The following is a 15343-nucleotide window of genomic DNA, read 5'->3' on the forward strand; positions in this document are numbered from 1 at the left end:
CAAAGGTGGTGGTGTTTCCATATTCATAAAGGATGTACACACCTTTAGACTAGTAGCCCAACATAACTCATCTGAAATACTTCAGGTGCAGCTAACATTGGGTAAGACACTGATTCAGGTCGTAGCCTGCTATAGGTCCCCAAATGTGTCCCAAGATACACACTCTATGTTCCTAAGCACCCTGGAGAATATCAGGGTCCAACCTAACACTCTCATACTGGGCGACTTCAACTACCCCTCCATTAACTGGAAAAACTTCTCATGTACCAATACACTTGCCCAAAGTTTCCTGGAATTTATTAATTCCAATGCCCTGGACCAGCTCGTTCTGATCCCCACTAGAGGTAGCAACATCCTTGACCTCATTATTACTAACATGGGCAACCATTGCTCTACACCAATAGTCATCTCCTCCCTGGTTAGATCCAAACACAAACTAATCACCTTGGAAATCCATATTCTTCCCACCCCACACACCCCCTCCACAAAGGTAACCACCATGAAAACCTTCTCCAAAGCTAACTTTGGGCTCCTAAAAACAGAAGTGGCTAATTTCACGGCACCCATGCAAATGGAGATCAGTTGCTTGACCACTGAATCATACACCAGTGCACTGTATGGACGCATACACAAATGCATGGATTTCGCCATACCCAACAAAACCAAGACGCTCTCCTCCAAAAAAAGGAAGCCAATCTGGTGGTCCCCTACCATAAACAACCTCTACAACAGAAGGAGGAAACTGATGCAGAATAAGGTGAAGTCCCAAGACTGGAAAAACTCCCTTATCGGCCTCAACAAAAAGTTGAGATCCCTCATGAAATCCTCTAAAGCTAGCTATGAAAACAGAATTGCAGCAGATAGTAAAGAAAACCACAAGGCCTTCTATAGTTATGTAAAGAATCTCCATGGAAATTCCCAGATTTGTTCTGAGCTACTGCACAATGGTACTTCCTAACAGATATTGCCAATATACTGGCTGACAGATTCAGTGCCAACTTTACCCCTCTTCTCTCAAGGGACCAGTCACAATACCAGTAGATTGCCAGGCACCCAGTATTACTGCTGCACAGGTTAAAACAGCACTGTCCAAGGCCAAGAATACAGCTTCTATGGGACCTGACAATATCCCTGGCTGTGTTCTACATGAACTACAGAGTAAACTGGCAGCTCACCTGTGTGCCCTGTTCGATCACAGCCACACCTCAGGCTTTGTCCCTACCAAATGGTGCACTGCTACAGTCATCTCTCTCCACAAAGGAGGAGCGACTACAGATCCTGGGAACTTTTGCACCATTAGACTGATGAGTCTGATATGCAAAGCTGTGGAACGCATCATCATGGACCTAATAAACAAGGATATAGGGAATCTCTAAACTCTGAATCCTGCACAATTTGGTTTTGTGAAAGGTAGATCATGCCTTCTCAACTTGGTCAACTTCTTTGAGTCAGTCATCAGAGCTGTAGATGAAGGCAAGGTGGTTCCATACAGCCTACCTTGATCTGGCCAAGGCCTTTGATACCATTCCTCACTCAGGAATCATAGAAAAACTCACAAAGCTAGGCATCAACCCCTATATCACTAGGTGGGTTGCAAACTGGCTCACAGGTAGAACCCACGGTATGAAAGTATAAGTCAGACTGCTGACCAGTCATGAGTGGAGACCCATAAGATTCAGTCCTGGGTCCTCTCCTGTTTGGTATCTACTTCTCTGAAGTCCAGGCCAACACAAAGGGACTCTGGCTGACAAAGTTCGCAGATGATTGCAAATTGGGAGCTATAATTAACTCCCCAAGTGATGTTGACATCCTACAGAAAGACCTTACTGAGACCAACGACTGGTGTCAAAACCATGGCCTTAAGCTCAATGCCAAAAAATGTGTCATCATCACTTTGGGAAAAACCCGGTTCCCATGAATTACCACATTGATGGTAGTCCACTGAACACAAAAGGCATTATAAGAGATCTGGGAACACAAGTTGACAGCAACCTCTCTTTTGACCACCACATTGCCACTATGGTCAGAAAGTCCTTCTATTTGGCACATCTCAGTACTAACAGTTTTGCATCCAGGAAGAAAGAGGTCATTGTCTCCCTCTACTCTTCCCTCATTAGGCCAATCATTGAGTACAATGCCCCATTTGTCATGCTCTTCACTAAACACCTGCAACAACTGGAGAGGCCACAAAAGTACCTCACAAAGAGGATCCTAGGCCTTAAATATTGACCTATATGAACAGACTACAAAAACTACAACTATTCTCTGTCTCATATCGCCAACTTAGAGGCGATCTCTGCTTGACTTACAAAGCCATGTCTGACCCACCTCTGTTAGAAATGCCACATCTAAAGAAATCCCAATCCCACACGCTCCAGAGACCTCAACCTCATTACCACAATCAACAGAACATGCTGGAGGGACAACTTAATAACCCAGAGACTCTGCATGCTATGGAACAGACTTCCCATACATGTCAAGCAGAGCACCTCATTGGCCCTCTTCAAGAGAAATCTTGATGAATGGATGGGAAATAGAAGATTCACCCCAGGGATCACTCCAGTGGCATTACTTGACAAAGGCACTGGGAACTAAGGTCAGGTGGCACGATGCCAGGGTAATCCTATGGGCTAATCTTCTAAAGGCCCCAGGGCCATTAGCCTAGTACACACCTATGAACACACGCATGCATCTGCACACACACAGACACACACACACACACACACACACACACACACACACACACACACACACACACACACACACACACACCTCCTGCTTTTACCCTCTTCCCACTAATTATCCTTTACATTCTTTAACTTTACCATACATCAGCTCTCATCTGCTTCTTAATGTCTGCTAATATTTTCTCCCTGCCCTACAGAAAGTTAAACCGATATACAGAGTCAGATGCGTACCCTGTGCCTAGAGCAGATGAAGCTTTAGAACAGCTAGGTGGGGCTAAGTATTTGACCAAAAATAATCTAACCAAGGGATACTGGCAGGAATCCTCGACTCCCATTGCTACAAATAAGTCAGCTGTTGTAACACCTTTTGGATTACATGACCTCCTACTTAAATCTGGGGCAGTAACTAAGGAGTCTCTATCCTCACCACTGTCTCCGATAATCGAGCATCACTGAAAGCAGTGATAGAACATACAATTTCCCCATAAGGATACACTGGGAACAGGCTCCAAACCTGGGACTGAACTATTTGTTTCAATCCAGATTTCTAAATGAGTCTTCACACTACCTACTGCAGAGTACTGTGTCCCAGTTCTAGGTATTTGACACATTTACTTAAATATTTAATAATCACACATACAATCATTCTTGGGAAAGACTGGCACAGATTTACCTATGTCCCCTTTCCCAAATTACAAGGTAACATTGCCACCACTCAAAATACCATGATACCCTTTAAAAGGGGTGTTCAATTATATTGAGTAAAACCAATACTGATATAAAAGGGTGCATGCAATCTAAGCAGTAAGGCTTTTTGGAGTGGCCCTGGTGTTATCACAATAACATAAACACTCTCAGGTTACTAAATGTACATTCTAAATACCAGCCACAATAGAAGGGAGTAAAATATTTAATAAATAAAAATTATTTAAAACATATATACACTGAATAACTAATTTCAATAAACCACAGAGTTTCACATGCAGGAATTAAAAAAACAACACTGTAGGATAGGTTTCAAACAGATTTAACTATAGCTTCCTAACTGTCTGAAGATTAACTGACCCTGTCTATTCTCATTAAGTCAACAAGGCAAGATGATACTCATATTTTTATTTTGCCTGCAGAGGTATGTCCACTCTTCAGGCTGTTGTCCGGTCCTCAGCGACTGGAATAGCAAATTCTGTTATTTCTTCTGAACAGCTTAAAAAAGTCTGAGTGATAAATACTGATCTGGAAAACAGCTCGGTTGAAAAACTGAATTGACTCAGAATTTGCTTTTTATAGCAGAATCTTTTAAAAATCACATAAAGCTGTTATGAAAATTCTACTCTCACATTTCATGCTTTTGAAAGTAAACAAAAACAGCTGCTATGGAGATTCCATTTCTTTCAGCTCTGGTACACAATGATATCACTCTAGGTCAGCTGAATGACACAACCTGCATTCAGAATTCTTTTTAAAAGATATGTACATTTGGTCAGCCAGAAGAACGTTGTCTGATTCAAACATTTTACACAAATCAAAGAAACAATCAAAAACAAACTTATCCACAAAAATATAGCCAGTCATGTTGGCATTTATAACACAGTGTAATTTGTAATTATTTACAAGTATTTACAAAATTGCAGCCAGACATGCTAGCACAAATAACAATATCTGATATCCTCAAAATATACTTTAAAAGTTTCCCACCTGCAGGCATTAAAGCTCTAACAAACTCAATGAAATTGTAAATTGTTGGCTAAAAGTCATCTAGAAGATAACTACAAATGTTGTGCATACTGCTTGCTTCTCTTTTGCTAAACAAACAACTGATGATGCTTGTCTGCTAATAATGTTTTCTTTTTGCTCCAAAACTATGCACATTTAATCTGGAAATGTACTATACATAAATTGGTTTACTTTCGTATTTGGATTGAGACCATAACAATTTTTAATCCAGAAATAATGAGACCAGAAGGTCCCAAGCCAAGAATGTTGAGGGCTATAAAAGCAAACAATGTTGAACATCATTTCTCCTGACCTGCGCAAACACAGAAACAAGTGCCAACATGGGTCCAGAAGGGTAGCAAGCTGGGTATTCACTCCTGTGGTTTTCAATATTCACAACTTGTGACCTTCTGGTCTTGTTACTTCTGGATTTAAAATGGTTGCAGTCGCAAATACACTGGTAAACCTGTACATTCTATAATGTATAAATTAATGTAAATCAGCTGGACTTGGAAATCTGCTATGTGGATTTCCATTGAAAAAGGGACACTGATTTAAACCAGTAATAACATCACCTCAATAAGTGTGATAGTAATGGTTTGTAAGAGCCCTGCTTACTGACATGTTTGTACTGTCAAAACCTTTTACTGTAAAAGCAATATCTTTTAGCACTCTAAATATACACCAAAAATATTTCTCTCATATATGTAGCTTTAGGAGAAAATCTATTTAAAAATCTTAATCAAATGATGCAGTCTAATGATTTTATCGACCATTCTGCAGTGTCTCAGCATTGGTACATCAATGTAAAACATTCCTATAGTGCCCACACATGCATTGTAATATACATAATTATGCTGCCTATATCTTCCTATAGTGCCCACACATGCATTGTAATACATATAATTATGCAGCCTATATATTTTTTTGATTTCATTTTCCTGAGTTTTGCTGTATCTCTCTGCACATACCATTGGCAGAAAGTGGCACTAACATGGCTACCAACATGTTGGCTTTCACCCACAGATTTCATTACTGTGCAGAGTGTGTGGCAATAAGTATTCCCTCTGTTTTACTTAACTTAGTCAATGCATTCGATCAGTAATCTCATGTGAACAGCTAAGATTCAGTTCTTTCCACTGCTCCTTGCTACTGTACATCACATATTTATCAGATGAGAAGATCAAGTTATGCAAAGCAAACTATCCACTAGGCATGTGTCTGTCAGTCTGGTGACTGTTATATGCACCTACAGACATAGGATTTCTTACTAAATATGGTGTCTTCAAATGGAGATGTTTTTTACTTTTGTTTTCTGAAAATATGATACTTAACACAATAATACTTACGTGAGAAAGAAATTACCATAAAAATCTAATGTTTGAAATACTGGCATTTTGCTGCACAATGGTTTGTCATAAAGAGACATAGTTTTAAGACTTTTTTTTCTTGATATTTTTAAAGATGCTCATTCTGGAGCTCTGCTGTTTGTTACTTTGTTGATTATCCTTATATCTTTGAAATGAGAGCTCTGGCAAACTAAACATTCATTATTCTCCCCTCCTGTTATGATCAAACTGTTTGAAAATAGTTTAACATGCCTTCCAGCAATTGTTTAAGTCAATGGGCAGAGGTACATCCTTAGACTGAGACAGCCATGAGACACCCATTAAATGGTTACTGAAGATAACTCCTCGGGTTAAAACATCTTCCACTGTCTTTATGGTTTATTTTTGACAAGGATATAATATACAACATGATATGGTGGTTGAGATAAACAAGCAATACTATAAAAAAAGAACTGAAATAAAGGTGTACACAGTAGACTTATCTGTTACATAATCCAAAAACAAACACCACACCATGAAAAAAAGAAAAGAAAAACACTTCAGGAGCCACGATATTGGATATCTACAATTTTATTGATGTTTCCTAATACTTCAGCTGAATCATGGCTCCTGAAGTGTTTTTCTTATCTTTTACATACCCTGCGGTTTCAGAAAGTTTCGCCACTGCAGATGGCTGCAAGACACAAACAAGGCTTTAATAGGCTAAAACAATAGTATTTTCCACCAGTGGTAATTATTTGTAGTTTAGAAGATTGTGGTATTTTCTGTATCCCTTTAACAGCCCTTCTATAAGAATTATCAGCTTATAAATGTTCAAAGAAAACAAAAAAGAGAACATTTCTCTGCTTTAGGTTCTTTAGAATATATACAAACAACATATTTAGTTTAATAATGAGAAACAGACTGTAATTAATTTATTGACTGACATGAATATTCTCACTTATGTGAGGGTGCCTGTCCCTTTTGTATAGATAGGGTTGTATAATATTTTAACCTCAAATGCTGCAAACATTTTGATGTGAAATTCTAATAAATTCATATTGGCCTGGGTAGGAAAAAATTTTCACAAACTGGGTTGGCGAATGCGAATTCCAGCACCAAAATGTGACTAAACGCTTTTTATGTAATTATAGTTGATATTTTCAAATTTCAGGTGAAACAGAATTTTATAACATGGCAAACCAACATTCCTTTGTTTTGTCTCTGCAGGTGCTGGGGAATCAGGCAAAAGTACCATTGTCAAACAAATGAAGTAAGTAACTCAGACATTTGTATTTATGTGATTATAGTAATGCAAATTTCAGCAGATGCTGTCATTCCTTTTTATGCTTTCACACAAATTACACTGCAGTTTTCTTCCAATTTGCAGCTATTTTATCTCATTAAGTTCCTAATGTATCATTGTGACTTTGCTGTATGTTACTTTCTTTCACTTTTTGTCAGTAAATTACTTGCATTTCCCATTCTCACTGCTTCATGCATACCTTGTGATATTTCTTATTTTTGTATTCTGCAGATTTTTATGACTTCACTTTTCTTCCCGCTGAGGCTAATTAATGTATAATGGTTGCTGTGTGCAGGACATATCTTACTGATAGTGTAGTTGCTGGGTTGAGGCTCGGCAAACTGTATTATAATGTGATAAGCACAGAATTACATTGTCTATTAGTGTCTTCTCTAGCTGCACTTAGATAACACCCCAGCTCTGAGGGGTATGTGTGTGTATTTGGCATCATGAGCACACAGTGTGGTCAATGATGTACACAGAGGTGTATAGACTTTAAAACAGGTTAAGACTCACTTAGTCTACCCTTTACCCACCTTTGAGAACCTACATATCCACTGTATAACTAAAATATTATTTTACAATGCTTTATAAGAGATGCCTTATATCTGTCCTTTTCATTCTTATATTCTGTTACTATGTTTGGTCCTCCAGCCTTTAGCTATGGCCTTACTTTCTAGCAATGCAGTGGGTTTGGCTATTCAACAAAAAGAACATTTGCATTATTATTACTGGAGTATATTGTGCTAATTGACAGATTGCCAGATGTATAGTGCACATAATGCCACACAACTTTATCCATGTTATTAACTTCTCCCCATGCTAATCCTCTCTCTCAGAATCTGCATCCTAAAGAAATTTACCAATGAAACTGAAAGTGCACACTTCAAAAGGTGCCAGAGTCCATGGATATCACAGTAATGGTTTGCAAACACATACAGACAAAATAACATCTTTATGGTGTTTGATATTAGCTACAGTGATTAATAACCCACAATACTTTTACTGATTCAGGTTGTAACACTGCAGATGCATAGTTCTTTAATGTTGGTATTTTCCATTTATTTAGAGCACAGTACACAACTGCTCACAATCTGTAATGGTGATTTGTTTCATACTTTATTTATTTATTGGCATTTGATTACCGGGATAGTCCACTGGGCTGGAAAGAGCCTATTTTCAGTGAAGGACCGAGAAGAAAATCTCCACAAGAAATATAAACATAGACAAGTGATTAATAATTTGGTAAAGCATTACAAAAGCATGAACATAGACAGATAATTGACAATTAGTTAAAGTGCATGTAGAAATAAATGTGTCAATTAGTTAAAATTAAATACAGAACTTGAGTCACAAGTATAAAAGGCTGAACATTATAAATAGCTTCTCCCCAATGGATTGTTAGATTATCACATATTATTTTGTAAATTAGATTTAAAGTGGAATAAGTAAAGAAGAAGACAGGCATGGTTGTGGAAGGAGTGGGTTTCAAATAATATTCATGAGGTAGAGGTAGTCAGGATATGAGGAATGGGAGCTGAAACTGATTCTTGGCTAGAGGCTTGTGGCTATAAATGTAAGTCAACAGTACTGAGTCAGCCTATAACATTCAAGGTGACCTCTTTCGGTTTAATGACGTACTTAGAACTGTATATTTCACCTATCTAACTGATTTGAAGTCACTCCGTTAAGTGCAGCAGCATATCAGATACCATTCAGTTAGACAATTGTTCAGAGAAAGGTGTGGCTGGAGGCAAACAACCATAAAGGTCTTTACTTTCTCACTCCGGAAACAGAAATGAAATGAAGTCTATTTAACTGAGTTTTAATTTCTAACTAACTGAAAATTCAGTAATTAATATAAAAAACTTTCAAACCAAATCCTGCCAGTGTTGAGACTCCAATGTCATTTATGTGCAGTCTCAGTAACAGATGGTGATTGTCAGATGTTAGTGAGACAATATGACTGAAGGGATTTTAGGCAAGTGCTGTCACTGACATATCTCTTATGAGTAATGACATGCCAAAACATAACTGTCACTTATGAGGCATTACTTCTTTGGAGTACGTTTGCACATGCAAACAAACCATGAATGGCTTTGTCAGTAATCAGCTTTTATTGATAACTACTGACAGCATGCAGGTGAGTAGTGAGTAGCAATTGATGAAATATCAGTTATGGAACAGCAACAGTACGTTATCAGTTGGAAGTCACTAGTGATAAAATCCAAGTAAAGGGATGCCAGAAGTGCATTGACAGAGATATAACATTAGTAATGGAACAGCTAAAAATAAAGTGGTAACAATGTCACTTATGAGAGACGTTCTCTTCGGCGGGTGTTCTGTAGTGCAGCTGAAAACATCTATGTGGGGAACAGAAAGTCATATCAAGTAAAGTCTCACTTTCACAAGCTTTTAATCTCCATTATCTCAAAGCCATGCAAGGGGGCGGTAGAAGAACAGCTTCTCCTAGCACATGCTTGTGGAGTAACCAAGGCTGCACAGCCATGTTATACTGATCAGTTTTAACATTAACACGTGGCCTAAGACTCCCCTCCAGACAACTGCACATGCCTGCCTTGGAGTAATGTTCTGTGCCCTATCTTTAACCTTCTTGTGAAGTACAACCCAATCGATTGCACCTCTTATTCTAAGCTCAGTCTTACAAAGTACATAACAAAGAAGCCATAACTGGGGCTCTGCTTTGCAGACACACTAATTATTATAATTGGTATTTTGCATTACATACACACTGTAGATACTTCCACCACATTGGGAGGTGCAGACATACAAGCCTTGAAGAAATGCTTAGATTGCACCCTCACATTGCAGAAAGAGAAAATTGGGAGTTCATTCTGCATGTGGTCGTTGAAGAGCTGAACAGAAAAACAGTTGTGAAACCAGGTACCCCCGCATGTAATCCTAGGAATAAAGTAGAGCAACAGCACATCACCTCCAAGAGCAAAGCTAGAGAAACTGTAAATCTGTCTTATTACAGTTATGAAGAGGCTAATAAGTATAATTGTTTAGCACTTTGGTCACCTTACTGAGCAAGCGAAACGTACTTCGTGTGGTTAAATAGACATACTATTATCAACAAAATAACTACCTCACCTGTCGCACAGATAATTCCTAATATAATGTGTTTTGTTATACTTTCATAACACCATGTTGTTACTAACCTGAGAAATAATTTAGTGCAACACAGCACCATGAAGCTACAGCTTCCTATTACAAATGCATCTGCAGAGGCCATTGCTGTCTAATCTCTGACAGTTCACTTCTGATGTCTCATTACTTGTCAATAAATATTTGAACAAATGGTTTGTGTGTGGCCTAGTCTTGGCTAATGGTAGAGTTTCAGTTCCTAACATAAAATTAGGTAGCTCCATACGTAATACTTAGAAAACTGCAGTTTTGTGGTGCGATATTCCAGTAGATCATTGCCAAGTCTCGTATCAACAACATGACTGATAGGTGCACCAGCACCTATTACATTAGAAAATATCTGAGGCAGATTTTGTAGTTATTTTGTCAATAACTATATATTTGTATTCAACCCACAAAGATAACTTTTGCTGAAAAAAAAAGTCAAGCTACCTGCTCAACCAAACATTCAAGCTGTACTAGGCAATGTAAAAACTCTTCTTGCAGAAATAGAAAAAAATAAAAGTTTAAAATGATCACACAAGATTATTTCTATGTTTGCAGTAGGTATTATTTATTTATTTATTTGTTTAACACTTTGCTAAATAAATTGATTAATTGCACAAATGTTATTATTCAGTCTTCTATACTACTGTGTTTTAGTAGTTTTTGAAAATTGTATTGTACTTGTTAACTTTGTTGATATTAGCTTTGTAATAATTGTATATGGAGCTTTTCTCCCTGGGCCTCCATTGAAAATGGGCTCATTCTGGCCCAATGGACTTTCCCGGTTAACAAACTGCAAATAAACAAATTGTTGGTAAACTCTTTTTAGTCATGCCCTGGGTTACATATTTATTGCATTTTCCTGCTGTTTTTTGCAAAAAAGAAAAAAACAAAAAAAGTATCCTTGTTTCCCATCTTTCCTGACCTAGAGTAGTCCAAATACAGGCTTTGCTGTATTCTGGACTTTTGGAAAGTTCCTGTGTTGCCCATTTCCTTTCTTGGATAAAGGGATGCTTCTTTGTTCACCAGTGGCAGTGGGGAGCTTGGAGCAGCCTATCTATCCCTGGAGGGGTGTTCCCAGCACAAGAATCTGGTAGTCTATTGGCTGTTTTGGGCCAATTTCTAGCTCTTTCAAGTCCACCTGTATAAAACCCGCTTTGGCGCGGTTTTTGCACTTGTTACTACTCAGCCAAGCTCCTAGTGGTCCTGCAGAGTGGTGCTAGCAGCAGAGAGGCTAAATGAGCAACTGCTAACCTGATAAAAGTGTTTTTTTTCCTGCTACTACCTGGGCGACTGTCCGATCTAGCTAAACTGCAAGTATTTCTGCTTCTTGAACTGTTTTAAACTGTTTAAAGTTGTTTTTGCACCTGCACTTTTAAAGTTTGTCCTGTTTGTTGCATTTACCTGTTGAGGCTGCACACTCAAGTGCTCTAGCCTGCGTTACATATTTATTGCATTTGCCTGCTGTTTGTTGCAAAAAAGAAAAAAAAAACAAAAAAAATATCCTTGTTTCCCGTCTTTCCTGACCTAGGGTAGTCCAAATACAGGCTTTGCTGTATTCTGGACTTTTGGAAAGTTCCTGTGTTGCCCATTTCCTTTCTTGGATAAAGGGAGGCTTCTTTGTTCACCAGTGGCAGTGGGGAGCTTAGAGCAGCCTACCTATCCCTGGAGGAGTGTTCCCAGCACAAGAATCTGGTAGTCTATTGGCTGTTTTGGGCCAATTTCTAGCTCTTTCAAGTCCCCCTGTATAAAACCCGCTTTGGGGCGTTTTTTTGCACTTGTTACTACTTAGCCAAGCTCCTCGTGGTCCTATAGAGTGGTGCTAGCAGCAGCAAGGCTAAAAGAGCAACTGCTAGCCTGATAAAAGTGTTTTTTTTCCTGCTACTACCTGGGCGACTGTCCAATCTAGCTAAACTGCAAGTATTTCTGCTTCTTGAACTGTTTTAAACTGTTTAAAGTTGTTTTTGCACCTGCACTTTTAAAGTTTGTCCTGTTTGTTGCATTTACCTGTTGAGGCTACACACTCAAGTGCGCTAGCCTGTGTTACATATTTATTGCATTTTCCTGCTGTTTGCTGCAAAAAAGAAAAAAACAAAAACATTATCCTTGTTTCCCGTCTTTCCTGATCTAGAGTAGTCCAAATACAGGCTTTGCTGTATTCTGGACTTTTGGAAAGTTCCTGTGTTGCCCATTTCCTTTCTTGGATAAAGGGAGGCAGTGTTCACCAGTGGCAGTGGGGAGCTTAGAGCAGCCTATCTATTCCTGGAGGAGTGTTCCCAGCACAAGAATCTGGTAGTCTATTGGCTGTTTTGGGACAATTTCTAGCTCTTTCAAGTCCCCCTGTATAAAACCCGCTTTGGCGCGATTTTGCGCATAGCGCAGCATCGGGCAGCTCTGCTTAATTGTGTTTAAACCATTCTTGGCTACACAAAGTCTGCTCTTCACTTTTTCCCTTAGAACTGACCTAGTTCTCATAATAAACACCCTATTCCTACTCTAAAGCCTGGCACTTGCTCACTAAAGCAATTATATAAGTCAGCACTAAAAAATTAAAAGCACTACACCCTCACAAACTCCCCTTGAGTACCTTGTTCCCCATTGGCCCTTTTTTCAATTACAAAGGAATTCCCAATACTATTCTAGCATGTCCAAAGGTCAATTGTCAATCTCCTCTCTGGTCCAGCTGGTAAATCTGGGACTCTTGAGGCAATGTTACAACTGCCTCATGTACACAGACAACTCCTCCTCCCAAATAATTCCAACACATGTGAGAGATGCAACCATATAGACAAACTGAAGGCTAAGCTGTCTCAACTCAGTACTGGCGTAACCAGTCAGGAGGAGAAGGAAACCACACTCACTACAATTCCAGTCTCACATAGACCTACCATGACAGCAAACCAGACACATAAACACACAAAAACATACTCGGAGGCTCTAAATAAAAATCTGCCTAAGCAGCAGAGACCACCAAAGCAGACAACCAAGCAACCGCTACCCCAAAACAAAACACATGCAACACATAGCTCACAAAGCCAGTGTGCTGAACAGTCACAGCCCTTAAGGCTAAACAACACACCTGATACACTTGTAATAAGTGACTCTATCGTCAGGCACACTGACGTCCCGCTCACCAGGCAGAACAAGGAGAAGGTCATGGTGAGCTGCCTGTTGGGCGCTAGGATCCGCCACATAACACAAGCACTCAGGTCACGCTAAGGCAAGTACAAATATGACTCAAGTCATTGTCCATGCTGGTGTGAATGACCTTAGACATACCTCCCTGGACTACATGAAAAGAGACATGGAGGAGCTCTCTGAGCATGTAGCCCAGGCCGGTATGACCCTGACCTTGAGTAGCATCTTACCCTCACCAAGAATGATGCCACAATATGAAGACAAGATGATCAATTTCAACAATTGTCTTAAGTATTGGTGTCATTCAAAGGGGATCCAATGCCTGTCAGCCTGAGATGACATGCTCGACAAGCCACGATGCTTCACTAGAGATGGCTTGCACCTGTCACCCCTGGGCTTTCGGATATTGCCACCCCCATAGTGCCTCTTTTAGGCAAGGCTCAAAAGACAAACCCACCTCCATAGGTATCACAAGGGATAAGAAACTGCGTAATGCTACTCAACGCCAGAAGTCTAAAGCACAAGATGCATGCACTCAAAACTCTCCTTAGCATGGAGAACATCGATATCTAAGCAGTAACAGAAACCTGGTTCAAGGCTCCAGAGAGCACCCCAGCACTACCAGGTTATACCTCATACCATGCTTTTCGGCCCCAAAACTTGGACCGAACCACAAAAGGAGGGGGAGTATCAATATTCGTCAAAGATACCCACACCTCCAGGTTGGTGGCACAGCACGAAGCATCAGAGACTATGTGCAACTAACAGTGGGTAAAACTGCCTTCCAGTTTATAGCCTGCTACAGACCACCCTCTCAAACCCAGGAACCCCACTCGGCCTTCCTGAGAACACTGAAAAATATGAAGGTCTCTCTAAACATCATTATATTGGGCGACTTCAACTACCCAAACATAGACTGGGAGCATTACTCTAGCTCCAACACCCTAGCCCAAAGGTTCCTACATTTTATAAACTCAAATACTATGGAACAACTTGTTACCACTCCCACAAGAGGGGAAAACATAATGGACCTGATCATCACCAACATGGGGGCTCTATGCTTCAGACCAGAAGTGTATCCCTCAATGGTAAGACCAAACCATAAACTAATCTCACTGGATATTCACATCCCGACCCCACCCCCTGCCCAGAAAACCACAGGGAAAAACTTCTCTAAAGCAAATTTCACACTCCTCAAAACTGAGGTGGAATCCTTCAAAGCCCACGGGCCTGTTGAAAATATGGCCCAGACCGCAGAATCCTTTATAAATGCATTCTATGAACACCTACAGGAATGCATGAATCATGCAATCCCAAATAAAACCAAGACCCAATCCTCCAAAGGCAGGCGTCCTGTCTGGTGGACCCCAGCTATAAACAAACTATACAACAGAAGGAGGAAGATACTACATGACAGAGCAAAATCCCAAAAAGGGAAGGCATCTCTGATCAGTAGTAGCAAAAAACTACGGGCACTCATAAAATCATCTAAGACCAGCTTCGAGAGAAAAATTGCACAGGACACTAAGGATAATCACAAGGCTTTCTTTAGTTATGTTAGGAACCTGGGTGGGAATTCCCAGATATGCTCAGAATTAGACCAAAATGACAAAAAATACACCGAACCCACAGACATTGCCAACATCCTAGCTGACCGGTTCAGCGCAACCCCCCCCCCCCCTCACCAAAAGGGCAAATATCTATCCCAGCAGAGTGCTGCCCCCCGCTGACATCTCAGATGCTCAGGTAAGAGCCGCCCTCTCCAAAGCAAAAAACACAGCATCAATGGGACTAGACGGTGTCCCAGGCTGTGTCCTACATGAACTCCAAGAAGAGCTAAACCCAAACATAAAACTACTGTTCAATCTCAGCCTTACTACAGGATATGTACCCAAAGAGTGGCGTACAGCAACAGTGGTCCCTCTCCACAAAGGTGGTGCCTCAACGGATCATGGAAACTATCGCCCCATAAGCCTGACTAGCTTGGTCTGCAAAGCTATGGAAAGGATCATCATGGA

General features: G+C 40.0%; 1 protein-coding gene across 1 annotated transcript in view; it reads left to right on the top strand.

The window, feature by feature from the left end:
* Window positions 1-15343, top strand: part of LOC122807145 (guanine nucleotide-binding protein G(t) subunit alpha-1) — a 766105-nt gene that overhangs the window by 421412 nt on the left and 329350 nt on the right. The window contains exon 2 of the mRNA XM_044078158.1: window positions 6959-7001. Coding sequence (XP_043934093.1) covers window positions 6959-7001 — 43 coding nt within the window. The remainder of the gene's footprint in view (window positions 1-6958; window positions 7002-15343) is intronic.

This window comes from Protopterus annectens, chromosome 7.part0, assembly GCF_019279795.1.
Source record: "Protopterus annectens isolate FY-2018-M chromosome 7.part0, PAN1.0, whole genome shotgun sequence".
Taxonomy (NCBI): domain Eukaryota; kingdom Metazoa; phylum Chordata; order Ceratodontiformes; family Protopteridae; genus Protopterus; species Protopterus annectens.